This window comes from Oncorhynchus tshawytscha, linkage group LG31 (genome assembly GCF_018296145.1).
Source record: "Oncorhynchus tshawytscha isolate Ot180627B linkage group LG31, Otsh_v2.0, whole genome shotgun sequence".
NCBI classification, from domain to species: Eukaryota; Metazoa; Chordata; class Actinopteri; order Salmoniformes; family Salmonidae; genus Oncorhynchus; species Oncorhynchus tshawytscha.
The window spans coordinates 32,067,339-32,084,838 of NC_056459.1; the positions used below are offsets into that span (position 1 = coordinate 32,067,339).

At 43.3% G+C, this 17,500-nt stretch overlaps 1 protein-coding gene and 1 long non-coding RNA gene across 2 annotated transcripts; one reads left to right on the plus strand and one right to left on the minus strand.

The window, feature by feature from the left end:
* Positions 1-480: 480 nt before the first annotated feature.
* LOC112229241 lies at positions 481-2,494 on the minus strand. Its single transcript, XR_002950144.2, has 3 exons — positions 1,773-2,494; positions 1,038-1,151; positions 481-565 (listed from the first exon to the last, which is right to left on the minus strand). It is a non-coding gene; the product is annotated as an uncharacterized LOC112229241 (long non-coding RNA).
* Positions 2,495-4,761: 2,267 nt separating this feature from the next.
* gtf2h4 (general transcription factor IIH, polypeptide 4) lies at positions 4,762-17,437 on the plus strand. Its single transcript, XM_024395223.2, has 14 exons — positions 4,762-4,914; positions 5,118-5,236; positions 6,985-7,089; positions 7,240-7,371; positions 7,601-7,786; positions 8,167-8,275; positions 8,399-8,467; positions 8,689-8,772; positions 9,970-10,126; positions 10,633-10,763; positions 11,701-11,748; positions 12,402-12,480; positions 15,248-15,309; positions 16,485-17,437. The coding sequence occupies exons 2-14, from the start codon at positions 5,121-5,123 to the stop codon at positions 16,593-16,595; spliced, it is 1,389 nt and encodes a 462-aa protein (XP_024250991.1). The 5' UTR covers positions 4,762-4,914; positions 5,118-5,120; the 3' UTR covers positions 16,596-17,437.
* Positions 17,438-17,500: the final 63 nt, after the last annotated feature.

The following is a 17,500-nucleotide window of genomic DNA, read 5'->3' on the forward strand; positions in this document are numbered from 1 at the left end:
TCGAACCAGGGTCTATAGTGACGCCTCTAGCACTGAGATGCAGAGCCTTAGACCACTGTGATGCAGCCTGGAATCGAACCAGGGTCTGTAGTGATGCCTCTAGCACTGAGATGCAGAGCCTTAGACCACTGTGATGCAGCCTGTAATCGAACCAGGGTCTGTAGTGATGCCTCTAGCACTGAGATGCAGAGCCTTAGATCACTGTGATACAGCCTGGATTCGAACCAGGGTCTGTAGTGACGCCTCTAGCACTGAGATGCAGCCTTAGACCACTGTGATGGACCACTCGGGAGCGCAGCGGTGGCGAAACAGCGCACTTTAAAAATAACAAGTCTTTATTTTAAAACAGTTTGCTATTCCATTAGCCGGCACCTCTACCAACGATGTGGAGTTTGGGTCAGCTTCTGCTTTTTTACTGAAACACTGCAGCTCTTATCAAGACTTAAGGTTTCAAAGGGTAGAGAATAATTGTATACCTTGATAGTCAGCATGGAGAATCTCTCAAGACTCCTTGTTGATCTGAAACGCCAGCTCTCAGGTGTGACATGTCACCAGCACAGGACACCTAAACAAAGAGAGAAGTGGCCAAGGTGGGTAGTTTAATTCATTAGAAAGCTTAGTACTTCACATACTAATGGGCTGACGGACCGAGACAATGACAACAACAACACTAGTTCTATAAACAGTCCAGATGACAACAACAACACTAGTTCTATAAACAGTCCACATGACAACAACAACACTAGTTCTATAAACAGTCCAGATGACAACAACAACACTAGTTCTATAAACAGTCCACATGACAACAACAACACTAGTTCTATAAACAGTCCACATGACAACAACAACACTAGTTCTATAAACAGTCCAGATGACAACGAGTGACAGACAAACATGTGGAGAGAGAGAGAGAGAGGCAGAAAGGGAGGGGGAGAGAGAGCGAGGCAGAGAGACAGAGAGGGAGGCAAAGGTAGAGAGACAGAGAGGGAGGGAGAGGCAGAGAGACAGAGAGGGAGGGGGAGAGGCAGAGACATTACCAGTCTAGTGACAGGCTCCAGCTGCTGTAGGGTGGCCAGAACAACATACCAGACTTGGCCTGGCACAGCACATCCACAACCAGGATCATCTGTGGGGGATGCACTCATACTGAACTAAAAGAAAAATAGTTATTAGAAATGACTAAAATATATGTCTAATGTATAAATTATATGGTACGGTAATTATGACCTAATTATCAACTAAGTGATTTAAATCAAAAACACCTTAAACAGGGATACTTTGGGATGAACTACTTCCCCAGAGTCAGGTGAACTTGTGGATACCATTTTTATATCTCTGTGTTGAGTATGAAGGAAGTTAGAGGTAGTATCACGAGTCAATGCTAACTAGCATTAGCACAAGGACTAGAAGTCTATGGGTATCTGCTAGGATGCCTGAAGTATCCCTTCAAGGAAAATCATTGATGCTATTACTTCCTGATCGCTTGCAGATTATAGTTTGACAGTTTATATGATTAATGACACTGTGGTTTGAAGATATCAGTGTAGGCTTATTGTATTAGCCAGTGAATGGCTGACCCCTGCAGCTCTTCAACAGGAATGCCTTCACTAGGAACCAAACGATACGAAACGGGAAGGAACTAACCTGAACTTGCCTAATAAGAACTGCTAGTTTTCGTTGCAAAACGTCTTGCTTCGCGGTGCACTAATGAATACCCCAGTGTGTTGTGTTTTAAAAGCCCGTAGAGACTACAACCGTCTGGTTCTACTCACACTCAGAGAGATGCTCAAAGCCACAGTCCACTATAGCCCTCAGCAGTTCTGGCTTCAGCAGGAAGTCTCTAAATCCAGAGGAATGGATGGACACAAAGGATCCCTTCACACGCTCCTTCTTAATGGACAGAATATCCCCTCCTGACCGATGTCCCACCGCATCCACATCATCTCCACGTCCTTCCGGGAGAGAGAGAGAGAGAGAGTGAGATAAACATGTCCTGCCGGGAGAGAGAGTGAGATAAACATTTTGGGAGAGGTTGGGAGATATAAACATGTCCTGCCGGGAGAGAGAGAGAGAGAGAGTGAGATAAACATGTCCTCGCGGGAGAGAGAGAGAGAGAGTGAGATAAACATGTTCTGCGGGGGAAAGAGGAAGGTGGGGAGAGATAAACATGTCCTGTCGGTTGGCCCCATCAACCTGTCAGTACATGACAAGGAGACACTTCCATCTTATATAGACATGAAATGCGCCCATCATAGTGCAAGATGCGTAAAGGGATACTTCAGGATTTTGGCAATGAAGCCCTTTATCTACTTCCCCAGAGTCTGATGATCTCTTGGATACCAAGTGGTTGGAAATACTGCTCTGCGCTCACAGGTATTGAAACCAAACCATACGGATTTGAATAAAACATATTTGAATAATCATGAAAATAGGCTACGTTATATTAAACAGCATATAAATACTAAATAGGTCATGAGCCAGACAAGGTGCCTAAATGAATTATTTAGGCTATATTATTTCTATTATTTCAAGCCTACAAAGAAATAGAATACTCGCATTTGCGAGTGCGAACCTAGGCAGATATGATAGGGACAACGTTTTCAGCATTTAAACAACATTTCATTGTATTAAATCATTACAGAATAAATACAAAATGCCTTTGCAAGTTCAAACCCCCGAGCTGACAAGGTACAAATCTGTCGTTCTGCCCCTGAACAGGCAGTTAACCCACTGTTCCTAGACCAGTTAACCCACTGTTCCTAGGCCGTCATTGAAAATAAGAATTTGTTCTTAACTGACTTGCCTAGTTAAATAAAGGTTAAATAAAAAATAAAATAAAAAATATGTATGCGTGTATATATATATATGTATATGTGTATATGTGTCATCGGCACAAACAGATCTGGGATCAGGGATGTATTCATTAGTCCCATAAAGTTGCTAAATATTTTGCAACAGAATAAGCGTTTTGCAACGGAATCCGACTAATGAATACACCCCTGGCTATTCTCACAAAGACAAACAAGTAGTCGTCACAATATTGTCTCCTTTGTCATCATAAGTATGGGACCCTTGATATAACAGTTTTTTTTTGTGTGTGTATTTTTCAGGTCAAGAGGTCAAGTCTATAGTTGTCTTTAACTCTCTAGAACTGTCCACTGTTGCTGTGGAGGTGGAGGACTCAGAACTGTCCACTGTTGCTGTGGAGGTGGAGGACTCAGAACTGTCCACTGTTGCTGTGGAGGACTCAGAACTGTCCACTGTTGCTGTGGAGGACTCAGAACTGTCCACTGTTGCTGTGGAGGTGGAGGACTCAGAACTGTCCACTGTTGCTGTGGAGGACTCAGAACTGTCCACTGTTGCTGTGGAGGACTCAGAACTGTCCACTGTTGCTGTGGAGGACTCAGAACTGTCCACTGTTGCTGTGGAGGACTCAGAACTGTCCACTGTTGCTGTGGAGGACTCAGAACTGTCCACTGTTGCTGTGGAGGACTCAGAACTGTCCACTGTTGCTGTGGAGGACTCAGAACTGTCCACTGTTGCTGTGGAGGTGGAGGACTCAGAACTGTCCACTGTTGCTGTGGAGGACTCACAACTGTCCACTGTTGCTGTGGAGGTGGAGGACTCAGAACTTGTGGGGGAAATTGGTAAGTGGTAATTGGCTGTGGTAAGAATTCACCTATAAAGTTCCTAAAGTGATCAATAAACTACCAAATGAGACATTTTAGTGTAATAGTACACTACTGCAGGTGTATTCAAAGCTGGACCTCAAAGACAGTTCCACTTCTGATTTTCATTCATCCCCTCTAATCGGGGACACCTTTTTAATTGTCAGGTAGAACAGAAAACCAGCAGTAGTCTGGACCTCCGTGCTCAGATTTGAATACCACTGTATCAATGTCTTCTCTCTGACCTCCTCAAACTCAAGATTGAAAGGCGCAGCTCTCGCTGCAATAAAGAAGGGATGGTTTATCACACCAGACAAATGAGATCTGCAGATGAAGGACAGGCTGTCTTCTACAGGTAATGTAGAATGTACACACCTGTTACATCTCACTCAAAACACCAATTCACCAAGGATATTCTGAGCCGTTCTCACCTCCAGATTCATCAATCTATTCCATTTTATGTTGTTCTGCACCACAATGTGACGACCACTTACCCAATAAACTGTACATATTCTAAATGTTTACTCGTGAGCGAGTGGATATGCTACTTTTTCTGATTTGATTTGTACAGATAAAGAGAAAAGGGACTCCTGAGAAGAGATTGAGACGCTTCCCCATTCTCCTGGACCTCCTTCAATATTCTTCTCCTTTCTTTCGTCTGTAAACAAGAATGCGTTTGATCAATGTAAAGCAAACTTGAGATCGTATTGGCGAAAACACAATTGTTATGCTATTCATTGCCCTTCATTTACTTGTAATGAGGCTTAGGCTAATCGCTCTGCGGTGCTAAGCATTTTAATACCTTTGCCACATCAGTTGGATTGCAGCCGCAGGATTTTGAACGAGATTCGAATACTGATTTTTCAAGTGTGATTTTTGTATTTAAAACATGTCTTTATAACATGTTTCGTGTTGCTTTTATCCTTTCCCTTCTACATTTTGCCAACGCTGTCAGGTATTGACAGTGATTTTATCTAAACAACCTACTTCATGTTTACAAATGTATAAATGAGCAATTATTGTAATCTTTATTTATCAAAAATAAAATACTACATTTACATTTCACTGTGGCGTTGACCGCAGCAAAAGGAGTTGCGCCAATCAGAACGCTCCTTCTGGATGTCTGAATCACGTGATCATCCAACATGGCTTCTATTCACTTGCTGAGAAAATGAAGATGCTGAACATTTCTGAATTTATTAGTTTATAGGAATTATTTTGGACCTTTCCGATACCCAACCATAAGGTAAACAATACAATGTCGATGTACATGGTTGATTACACTTTCTGTCTCACTTTAAAACGCTCCATTCCATCCTCGTTAGCTTGCTAGCTAAGCTTGTATTCTTCAGATTGTGTCATTATGTTAGCCATAGAAGAAGCACATTTCATTCTTACTATAGTTGTCATTTTGCATCTTTTTTTTAAACATGTTTTTGTCGTCTGTAGAAGATGAAGCTGCGCGTTCAGTTACAATGCAAGAACCTCCATGAGTATCTGAAAGAGTTGAGCCCTGAGATCTTAGACCGCTTGTACAATCATCCGGCCACATGTCTGGCTGTCTACAGGTACAGGATCAGTCCATTTAAACAATACTGTTAAAGTAACTGTAAAATATGACATGTACAAGTCCTGCTATTTGCTATGGTTTAGTACACAATTGATCTGTAAATGTACATAATACCGTGTGCTATTATTTAATGACGTATGGAACAGAACACAGGTTGTCTACACTTATTTTTTTCACCTTGTAACATATAAACTCAGTGAAAAAAAGAAACGTCCCTTTTTCAGGACCCTGTCTTTCAAAGATAATTAAAAATCCAAATAACTTCACAGATCTTCATTATAAAGGGTTTAAACACTGTTTCCCATGCTTGTTCAATAAACCATATTCAACTAATGAACATGCACCTGTGGAACGGTCGTTAAGACACTAACAGCTTACAGACGGTAGGCAATTAAAGTCACAGTTATGAAAACGTAGGACACTAAACAGGCCTTTCTACTGACTCTGAAAAACACCAAAAGAAAGATGCCCAGGGTCCCTGCTCATCTGCGTGAATGTGCCTTAGGCATGCTGCAAGGAGGCATGAGGACTGCAGATGTGGCCAGGGCAATAAATTGCAATGTTCATACTGTGAGACGCCCAAGATAGCGCTGCAGGGAGACAGGCAGACCATGTGTAACAACACCTGCACAGGATCGGTACATCCAAACATCACACCTGCGGGACAGGTACAGGATGGCAACAACAACTACCTGAGTTACACCAGGAACGCACAATCCCTCCATCAGTGCTCAGACTTTCCGCAATAGGCTGAGAGAGGCTGGACTGAGGGCTTGTAGGCCTGTTTTAAGGCAGGTCCTCACCAGACATCACCGGCAACAACGTCACCTATGGGCACACACCCACTGTCGCTGGACCAGACAGGATTGGCAAAAAGTGCTCTTCTCTGACGAGTTGCGGTTTAGTCTCACCAGGGGTGATGGTCGGATTTGCGTTTTATAGTCGAAGGAATGAGTGTTACACCGAGGCCTGTATTCTGGAGTGGGATCGAGGTGGAGGGTGCGTCATGGTCTGGGGCGGTGTGTCACAGCATCATCGGACTGAGCTAGTTGTCATTGCAGGCATTCTCAACGCTGTGTGTTACAGGGAAGACCTCCTCCTCCCTCATGTGGTACCCTTCCTGCATGCTCATCCTGACATGACCCTCCAACATGACAATGCCACCAGCCATACTGCTAATTCTGTATGTGATTTCCTGCAAGACAGGAATATCAGTGTTCTGCCATGGCCAGCGAACAGCCCGGATCTCAATCCCATTGAGCACGTCTGGGACCTGTTGGCTCGGAGGGTGAGGGCTATGGCCATTCCCCCCCCCCCAAAAAAATGTCTGGGAACTTGCAGGTGCCTTGGTGGAAGAGTGGGGTAACATCTCACAGCAAGAACTGGTAAATCTGGTGCAGTCCATGAGGAGGAGATGCACTGCAGTACTTAATGCAGCTGGTGGCCACACCAGATACTGACTGTTACTTTTGATTTTGAACTCCCCCCTTTCTTCAGGGACACATTATTCCATTCCTGTTCATCACATGTCTGTGGAACTTATTCAGTTTGTCTCAGTTGTTGAATCATATGTTCATACAAATATTTACACATGTTGAGTTTGCTGTAAATACGCACAGTTGACAGTGAGAGGGCGCTTCTTTTTGCTGAGTTTACATACATGACTATAGGTATTTTGGGTATTACTGGACTCACATGCAAGGTAAATCAGGGAGTCAGTTATCTGCTTGTTTCCTTGCTTGACAGAGAGCTCCCCCCATTGGCCAAGAATTATGTAATGCGAATGCTGTTTCTAGACCAACCCCTTCCTCAGGCCGCGGTGGCTCTTTGGGTGAAAAAAGACAGTGAAAAGTAAGTCTATGAATCTGAGTCATACATAGTACCTGTCCAATGCTGTATTGTAAATTCAATCAACTGCCAGGTTGTTAAATGACTGTCAGTAAACCTTCAGTTTCTGTAGTTTGTGTTCTAAAATTGCCTGATTTTCTTCTTTTCCTTCAGGGACCATGATCAGTGTGTCTCTGTGCTGTCTGGTCTCAGACTATGGCACAGCCAGCAGCTGCAGGGAGGCCTGCAGGGAAACATTCTGAACCCCGTATTCAAAGACAACCTGAGAATAGCATTATTAGGAGGGTAAGTCAACTCTTTCATTTGTAAGCTATTTAGTATCTACAATACATATTGGGGTTTAATATGCTAGCAGTAGAACTACCAAAGCTAAAACTTGGTGAACATGTCTTTCATAAGGCTCCTCCCCTTCCTGTTCCTCCACCTCCTCCTCCTCCACTACCTACTCTTCCACTACCACCACCACATCTTTCACCACGTCCTCTTCCTCCTCTCTCTCTCCTCCTCCTCTCAGGGGTAAGTCGTGGGCAGACCAGGGTGACAGTCTTGGTCCTGACAGACATGCCCGTGACGTGGAGAGTCTGGATAAGTATGCTTTGGAGCGCTGGGAGGTGGTTCTCCACTTCATGGTGGGCTGTCCCAGTGCTGCAGTCAGCCAGGACCTGTCCCAGCTCCTCATTCAGGCTGGCCTCATGAGAACGTAGGTACCACCACACTGAGGGACCGCTATGAAGTCAATGTTAAACACATACACTCTTTGTTTCTTGTCATTTTGTATTTTTTATTGCTATTTTTACCTACATTATTTTTGTGTTAATGTGTTTGGGATTTTCACTCTCAATTGTTCTGTTTTCCATGTATATATTTTTTTACCCCACCACAATATTATTTCTAAATTCTTATGTTCCCCTCTAAATTCTTATGTTCCCCTCTAAATCCCTCTGTTCCTCTCTAAATCCCTCTGTTCCTCTCTAAATCCCTCTGTTCCTCTCTAAATCCCTCTGTTCCTCTCTAAATCCCTCTGTTCCTCTCTTTTCTATCCTCTTTCTCATGTATCCTACACCTCTTCCCCTCCTCCAGTGAGGCTGGAGATGCTCCCTGTATCACCTCAGCTGGTTTCCAGTTCCTGCTCCTGGACACAGCCTCTCAGCTCTGGTACTTCACCCTACAGTACCTCAACACGGCACAGGTAGGTTGTCAGGCAGACAGAGGCAGACAGAGGCAGACAGAGGCAGACAGAGGCAGACAGAGGCACACAGACAGACTTCTCTCCTAGTATTATGTGCTCTTTCTTGTCCTTCTCATCTTCCAGACTCGTGGAATGGACTTGGTGGAGATTCTGTCCTTCTTGTTCCAGCTCAGTTTCTCGACTCTAGGCAGGGTGAGTCTTGTAGTACTGAAATTTCAGCTGCCTGGCGACTTACCTGCATTCCATGCAGAACACTCAACTTCAACCACTGATTGATTTCTACACAGTATGGCCGTGATGTCGTGTCGGTCATGTCCAAAATATTTCGTAGTCACTTTGGATTATTAGATCATGGAATATTCTGTTTATATTCTCGTGTCGACTGATGTTGTCACCCTTGTCCTGTGTCCCAGGACTACTCAGTGGAGGGGATGAGTGAATCTCTGCTCACCTTCCTACAGCACCTGAGGGAGTTCGGCCTCGTCTTCCAGAGGAAGGTGAGATATGGTGAAGGAGAATTAGCAAAGTAGCTACAATTTGTAGTTGGACAGTAATATTTGGCGTGTGTGTGTATATATAAATACCTCACATGTGATTCGTAATAAGACTAAGCAATTAGCCTATTAAAATGTTTCTCTGACTCCATAAACATCATTTAAATATACAAGCAAGCATTAGGCAATGAGTTGACGTTGGCTAGCAAGAATTGGTCTGACAATTATCTATATCAAAAAAACTATATTTAATTACTTTGTCAAATGAATGGATTCGCATACAAAGGCATAAAGCTTAAGTTATACAAAGCATTAACTATCATTACAAGACTATATTATACCATATTATTCCATATTATACCAACCATATAGATCCTAAAGTTACAGGACAAAGCAGGAACAAAGAGAGGCTTACTGGGCCTAGAAGCCTAGGAAATGAGAATGGATCATACAACCTTCCTCCGTGGACTGGAACCAGGATAACAGAGAAAGAGAACAAAAGGCAAAAACAATAGTCATTTCACAACATCTGAAGGGGTAACCTTTTAACCCAAAACCAACCCCCATTGACCAATCAAACGATACCAAGTTTACAGTAACCTAAACACTCCCAGGCCCACTCTCCACAGAGTGTCATAGCATTTTAAAGGCTTATGTGAGGGACCCATTGTAAATAATAAAGAATTGCTGAGAGGACGATAAAACCTCTGCATATTTTATTTATTTAACCTCTTTTTTTCCTCTTTTTTTTTAACTAGGCAAGTCAGTTAAGAGCAAATTCTTATTTTACAATGACGGCCAAACCCGGATGACGCTGGGTCAATTGTGCGCCGCCCTATGGGATTCCCAATCATGGCCGGTTGTGATTCAGCCTAGAATCGAACCCGGGGTGTCTGTAGTGACGCCTCTAGCACTGAGATGCAGTGCCTTAGACCGCTGCGCCACTCGGGAGCCGCTGTAATGCTGTTTTCAAACGAATCACAATACCTTCTCCGTGTTAAAGCTTGTAGAATGTATTTATTTTAGTATTTTTTTTGTACGTGCTGTCAGATAAACAAACTAACTAAAAACATGGTGGAAGAGCAAGATATTAGGACAACACAGATTGGACAGACACTAATAACATGTTATCTCCTCTCACTGGCCTTATCACCCCTGCTCTTGTACCCCCTACCCTCTCTCTCTCTCTGGTCTCCTCAGAGGAAGTCTAGAAGGTACTACCCCACCAGGCTGGCCATCACTCTGTCTGCTGGCGTCTCCGCCAATTCTTCCTCCACCGCTATGGGCGCTACCCCAGGGACTGGAGATTCAGGTTTCATCGTCGTGGAAACCAACTATCGGCTCTATGCTTATACCAGTATGTACCGATGGAAGGTCTACCTCTGCAGTCTGACAGTGTGGACCACAGAAACCAGAGGAACTCAAGTTTTCATTCAAATCTCCCATTGACCAATTTCAAGATTTCCGCCTCAACTCTGACTTCTCTGTGTTAATCTCAATTTAGGATTAATTCCTGTGTGTAAATCCCTCTCTCATTGTTTGAGATTGTAGTATTTCATTTATTACTAATTTTTCCAGGTGGTATTGAATAGTCTGTTAACTTATTTAATTTCTGTCACTTAAAATAATGTGTTGACACTTGTTTGAATCACGGTATTTATACATAGATACAGTAATTGATGTTATTAATATATTCATAACGGAAGCATAATGTTGACTAATTCATTTAGTTATTTATCTCCTGTCTGTCAGATAACTGCTACGTACTGTTCGTTTAGTTGAAGTGTTTTCTGATTGGCTCATTCTCATATCCAGGTGGTAGTGAATTAGTGTTACGTTATTCACCTGTCTTCTCCTCCTCAGACTCTGAGCTGCAGATCGCTTTGGTGGCACTGTTTAGTGAGTGTCTCTATCGCTTCCCTAACGTGGTGGTAGCCCAGGTTACCAGGGAGTCAGTACAGCAAGCCATCGCTAACGGCATCACCGCACAACAGGTAGGCACTCCTCACGGCAGATAGGCACTCCTCACGGCAGGTAGGCACTCCTCACGGCAGGTAGGCACTCCTCACGGCAGGTAGGCACTCCTCACGGCAGGTAGGCACTCTTCACGGCAGGTAGGCACTCCTCACGGCAGGTAGGCACTCCTCACGGCAGGTAGGCACTCCTCACGGCAGGTAGGCACTCCTCACGGCAGGTAGGCACTCCTCACGGCAGGTAGGCACTCCTCACGGCAGGTAGGCACTCCTCACGGCAGGTAGGCACTCCTCACGGCAGGTAGGCACTCCTCACGGCAGGTAGGCACTCCTCACGGCAGGTAGGCACTCCTCACGGCAGGTAGGCACTCCTCACGGCAGGTAGGCACTCCTCACGGCAGGTAGGCACTCCTCACGGCAGGTAGGCACTCCTCACGGCAGGTAGGCACTCCTCACGGCAGGTAGGCACTCCTCACGGCAGGTAGGCACTCCTCACGGCAGGCAGGCACTCCTCACGGCAGGCAGGCACTCCTCACGGCCTCACTCCTCACGGCAGGTATCCTCACGGCAGGTATCCTCACGGCAGGTATCCTCACGGCAGGTATCCTCACGGCAGGTAGGCACTCCTCACGGCAGGTAGGCACTCCTCACGGCAGGTAGGCACTCCTCACGGCAGGTAGGCACTCCTCACGGCAGGTAGGCAGGTTACTTTACACTACTGAACAACATAATGGCAGCTTGGAGTTTGTCAGGTTTTGTGTTAATGGATTTCTCTGTTCAGTATATTGGAGTTCTGGTACTGTTATACATGGCTGAGCTGTTCGGGGAAGTATGTATGTTTTCGTCTCTTTCAGTCTGTGTGATTGTTGATTATTATACTGCTCATGAAATGGTGGATTGGTGCTTCTTATGTTGTGTGGGTTTTAAGTTTTTACGGTCAAGTTTTTGTGCTTTTCAGATTCTCCACTTTCTAAGGACCAGAGCACATCCTGTCATGCTCAAACAGGTACCTCCAAATATCAATCTGCTCCCTCATCTGTCTCGCGCTCTCTGTCCGTCCGTCTCGCGCTCTCTGTCTGTCCGTCTCGCGCTCTCTGTCTGTCCGTCTCGCGCTCTCTGTCTGTCCGTCTCGCGCTCTCTGTCTGTCCGTCTCGCGCTCTCTGTCTGTCCGTCTCGCGCTCTCTGTCTGTCCGTCTCGCGCTCTCTGTCTGTCCGTCTCGCGCGCTCTCGGTGTCTCTCTCTCTCTCTCTGTCGCTCTGTCCGTCTTGCGCTCTCGGTCTCTCTCTCTCTCTGTCCGTCTCGCGCTCTCTGTCCTTCTCTGTCCTTCTGTGCTCTCTGTCTCATGCTGTCTTTCTCTCGCCCCCTCGTTCTCTTGTCTCTTCATCCTCTCTGTTCTGTTGATTACAGTAATATCTGACTGACCTCTTTGACTCCCATGCTGGAGGTTCATTACTCCTATTTCATCCTGACATTACCATGTCAGACTAAGGTTTTGGTCCAAATGGAACGCTATTTCCTATATAGTGCACTACTTTTGACCAGATCCCTATTCCCTATGGACCCTATTCCCTATGGGCCCTGGTCTAAAGTAGTACACGACGTAGTGAATAGCCATTTGGGACAAAGCCTACTCCTGCCTACTCTCTCTGTGTCTCTCAGAACCCAGTGCTGCCCCCCACCATCACAGACCAGATCAGACTATGGGAGCTGGAGAGAGATCGACTACAGTTTTCTGAGGGTGAGGCCGTGTGTGTGTGTGTGTGTGTTTAATACAAGTTTCCATGAGAAGGTTTCTCTTTTGTCATTGTGATGAATTATGTCTGTCCCACCTAATGGTTGGTGAGGTCACACTCTCTCACCCAGTGTCTCTGATCTCTGGTAAGAACCATGTGAGACGTGCCGTTGATAGGAATTCAGATGCTGGGGGAAAAACAGGCCCTAAGACTTCAGTGCTTTGAAACGAAACCAGTATGTATCAAGTGGTTCAGAGTAGGAGTGCTTATCTAGGATCAGGTCCCCTCTATCCATGTTAATACTATTCATTTTTGATCTGAAAGGCTAAACTGATCCTGGATCACTACTCCCAGGGATTTTTCTGCATAGAAACATTTTGTTTTTTCATGGCCGGGTAAGTCAAAACAGTGTCACTGTCAGCTTCACTGACAAAATGTTTCTATGCAGAAAAAACCCTGGCAGTGCTGATCTAGGATCAGTATATATATGTACATGTTGTTATATATATTAATTATAACCACAACTTTAATTTTTTCTTCAGAAAATCATTTTCGGGATGGTAATACGTCTTCAGTGTAAACTTAATGACTAAAATCAGATATAGTAGAAAAGATAATTGACCTACAATGCCTTCAGAAAGTATTCATACACCTTGACTTATTCCACATTTTGTTGTGTTACAGCCTGAATTCAAAATGGATGAAATGTATATTTTTCTTCTCACCCATCTACACACACTACCCCATAATGACAAAGTAGAAACCTTTAATTTTTTATTTTTTGCAAATATATTTCTGAAGGCACTGTATGTGTTTTAAATAAGATCATATTTGAGAACTAACAATCATGAGAAGAAAAGGGAAGAAGCCGTTGCTCCTGTCAAAGATGCCAGGAAGGCCTGTAAAAGGTTCAGTCTGCGATTGGCCACGGCCACCACTTAAACCCCGTTTTGATCCAGAAATATCCTGACCTACTCTGAGGTACTTTCTACTAGAGGCATGGCCGATTTTAATTAGGGACGATTTCATGTTTTCATAACAATCGGTAATCGGCATTGTTGGATGCCGATTACATTGCACTCCACAAGGAGACTGCGTGGCAGGCTGACCACTTGTTACGCGAGTGCAACAAGGAACCAAGGTAAGTTGCTAGCTAGCGTTAAACTTATCTCATAAAAACCTATCTTAATATAGTCACTAGTTAACTACACATGGTTGATGATATTACTAGTTTAACTAGCTTGTCCAGCATTGCATATAATCAATGCTGTGCCTGTTAATTTATCATTGAATCACAGCCTACTTCGCCAAACGGGTGATGATTTAAAAAGTGCATTTGTGAAAAAAACACTGTCGTTGCACCAATGTACCTAACCATAAACATCCATGCCTTTCTTAAAATCAATACACAAGTATATATATTTAAACCTGTATATTTAGTTAATATTGCCTGCTAACATGAATTTCTTTTAACTAGGTAAATTGTGTCACTTCTCTTGCGTTCTGTGCAAGCAGAGTCAGGGTATATGCAGCAGTTTGGGCCGCCTGGCTCGTTGCGATCTGTGTGAAGACTATTTCTTCCAAACAAAGACCGGAATTTATTTTACGCAATTATGACATAACATTGAAGGTTGTGCAATGTAACAGGAATATTTAGACTGATGGATGCCACCCGTTAGATAAAATACGGAACGGTTCCGTATTTCACTGAACGAATAAACGTCTTGTTTTCGAAATGATCGTTTACAGATTTGACCATATTAATGACCCAAGGCTCTTATTTCTGTGTTTATTATATTATAATTAAGTCTATGATTTGATATAGCAGTCTGACTGAGCGGTGGTAGGCAGCTGCAGGCTCGTAAGCATTCATTCAAACAGCACTTTTGTGCGTTTTGCCAGCAGCTCTTCATTGTGCTTCAAGCATTGCACTGTTTGACTTCAAGCCTATCAACTCCCGAGATTAGTCTGGCAATACTAAAGTACCTATAAGAACATCCAATAGTCAAAGGTATATTAAATACAAATGGTATAGAGAGAAATATTCCTATAATTAATACAACCTAAAACTTCTTAACTGGGACTATTTAAGTCTCATGTTAAAAGGAACCACCATCTTTCATATGATCTCATGTTCTGAGCAAGGAACTTAAACGTTAGTTTTTTTTTTACCTGGCACATATTGCACTTTACTTTCTTATCCGACACTGTTTTTGCATTATTTAAACCAAATTGAACATGTTTCATTATTTGAGACTAAATAGATTTTTATTTATGTCTTATATTAAGTTACAATTCTTCATTTAGTTTGTTGTAATTGTCATTATTACAAAATATCAGCCGATTTAATCGGCATCGGGGTTTTTTTTGGGGGGGGCATCCAATAATCGGTATCGGCGTTGAAAAATCATAATCGGTGACCTCTACTTTCTCCTGCGTTGTCCTCTAGCTACTCCGCGAGGACTTACAAAGCTGATTGATTTCTTTTGGGTTTCATTTTCTTCCCATAGTAGGATGACTGACAAGGTGGCCTGTCTCTGTAGGATTGCAATCTGTCAATACAGGCTGTGTGTGTGATGTGATGTGTGTGTGTGTGTGATGTGTCTGTTGGAACCTCTGCTCTCAGATGTGTTGTAATCGGTGATAGAGTATTGATGTGGGCTGCACCTTTTAACCTTGCCTATAAGCTATCTGTACCTTTTTCATTCTCTCTCTCTACCTCCCTCCCTGTCTATCTCTCTGTCTGTCTCTCTGTGTCTCTGTCCATCTCAGGAGTGCTGTATAACCAGTTCCTCTCCCAGGCTGACTTTGAGGTGTTGCGGGACAGAGCTCAGGTCAGATATCTTGTTTTCTTTTCTCTCTATCTCTCTCTCTGTCAATGAACTCACCATTGAACATTATTGTCATGGGAGCAACATGAGATCAGAGGTGTAATTACAACCTAGGACCTTGGGGGGGGGGGTTCCAGAGACGGAGACTATACCGCTGCTTTCTTAGGGGAGCAGGATTTATGGTCATCGATGCCAGAGCAGGTAGCCTAGCGTTGGGCCAGTAACCGAGCTGGTTTGAATCCCTAAGCCGACTAGGTTAAAAATCTGTCGACGTGCCCTTGAGCAAGGCACTTCACCCTAATGGCTTCTGTAAGTCGCTCTGGATAAGAGCATCTGCTAAATGACTACAATGTGCAAGTGACTAAGTATCCCGCTTTCTCATTACATGATCTGACGTTAACTGTGCACCCTTAAATTAGCCTCGCTACAATCTTCTACACATCCTCTGACTATTTGAACTTTGTAGTTGTAGGTTGTAGTTCAACAAGGGTAGAATTCCATTAGCATGATCAGCCTAACATCTGCAGGCCCTGTCACATGTAGCAACTGCTTGTCTGACCTTCTCTTTGTGTAATCTATTGTCTCTCAGTACAATCTAGGTTACTTTGTATTGCTCCAGCACAGACACACAGGCTACTGCCTCAGGGTGCTATTCGGGATGCACTCAATCACCTACATAGTGAATATGGTGCTATTTGGGATACTACCTCTGTCTTATTACTTAAACCCCCTCTCTCAATTCAGTTCAAGGGGCCTTCTTGGCATGGGAAACATGTTAACATTGCCAAAGCAAGTCAAGTAGATAATATACAAAAGTGAAATAAACAATAAAAATGAACAGTAAACATTACTCTCAGAAGTTCCAAAAGAATAAAGACTAAAATAAAGACTAAATAAATGTAATATTGTGTGTGTGTGTGTGTGTGTGTGTGTGTGTGTGTGTGTATGTATATATATATGTATGTATATATATGTGTGTATATATATATATGTATGTGTATATGTATATATAAATATATACAAATATGAAACCTTTTCCTACTCGCTTACTATATATATATATTACAGTGTTGTAACGATGTACAAATGGTTAAAGTACAAAAGGGAAAATATATAAGCACAAATATGGGTTGTATTTACAATGTATTTACTCTCTCTGTCTGTCTTTCATTCTCCAGGGCCTGGGCTGTCTGGTGTGGCAGAATGTGGCTCACAGGGTGATTGTGGTGTCACCGCAGGGACACGGCGAAGTCAAGAGGTTCTGGAAACGACAGAAGAGTCACACTTGATAACAGAAGGGGAAGAAGAGAAGAACAAGGATTTTTTTTTATTTTATTGTATTTTTTACATGAAAGGACTTTTTTTTGTCTTCGAGGTGACGGTTGAAGAAGGTATATGGAGAGTTCTGGATATACTGTACTGGATATACTGTACTGGATCTTGAATTGGACACAGCAGCGCAATGGCTGTAGCCTGGTGCCAGATCTGTTTGCGCTCTTACCTACTTTGTCATTGTCAAGCCAAACATGGCAATTCTGTGAGGAGTTGGCAAGGTAAGACTGGCACCCAGGCTACCGTGACTGGTGCTGGGTAGGACAAAATGGAGAAAGCAAGTGCTTTGTCTCTGTTTTTGTTGGTGATATTGCCATTGTCTCCTTTTGGGTTGGTGGGCAAATAAAATTATTTAAAGAAATGTATGACTTAGTCTGCAATACTTATGCAATATGGGGTATAGGTAGCGGCAGGTAGCCTAGTGGTTAGAGAGTTGGGCCAGTAACCGAAAGGTTGCTAGATCGAATCCCCGAGCTGACAATGGATTACATGAAGACGTGTCTTTCTGCCCATGAACAGGGCAGTTAACCCACTGTTCTTAGTCCATCATTGTAGATAAGAATTTGTTCTTAACTGACTTGCCTCGTTAAATAAAAAAATTAAAATAACACTTTTTTTTTTTTTACAAGCATTGAAGTTGGATGTATTTCATTGCAGAGGAAAGAGCCATGCATTTAAATGTGGGGATTTAACATGCAGGGCTGATACTATGAAATGCATTTAATGTTCTCAATGTTTTATTATTATTATTTTTTAAATACTGTGTAATTTGATTAAATCAAACATCAATGGAACCATTTCAAAATGTGTCACGGATTATATATTTCACACCCCAAGTAGGGCTGCCAACACAGAGCCGGGA

Coding starts and splice junctions, on each gene's coding strand:
- gtf2h4 (XM_024395223.2), top strand. CDS start 5,121: ATGAAGCTGCGCGTTCAGTTACAATGCAAGAACCTCCATGAGTATCTG. Junction 12,481..15,247: donor TCGACTACAGTTTTCTGAGG/GTGAGGCCGTGT, acceptor TGTCCATCTCAG/GAGTGCTGTATAACCAGTTC. Junction 15,310..16,484: donor TGTTGCGGGACAGAGCTCAG/GTCAGATATCTT, acceptor TTCATTCTCCAG/GGCCTGGGCTGTCTGGTGTG.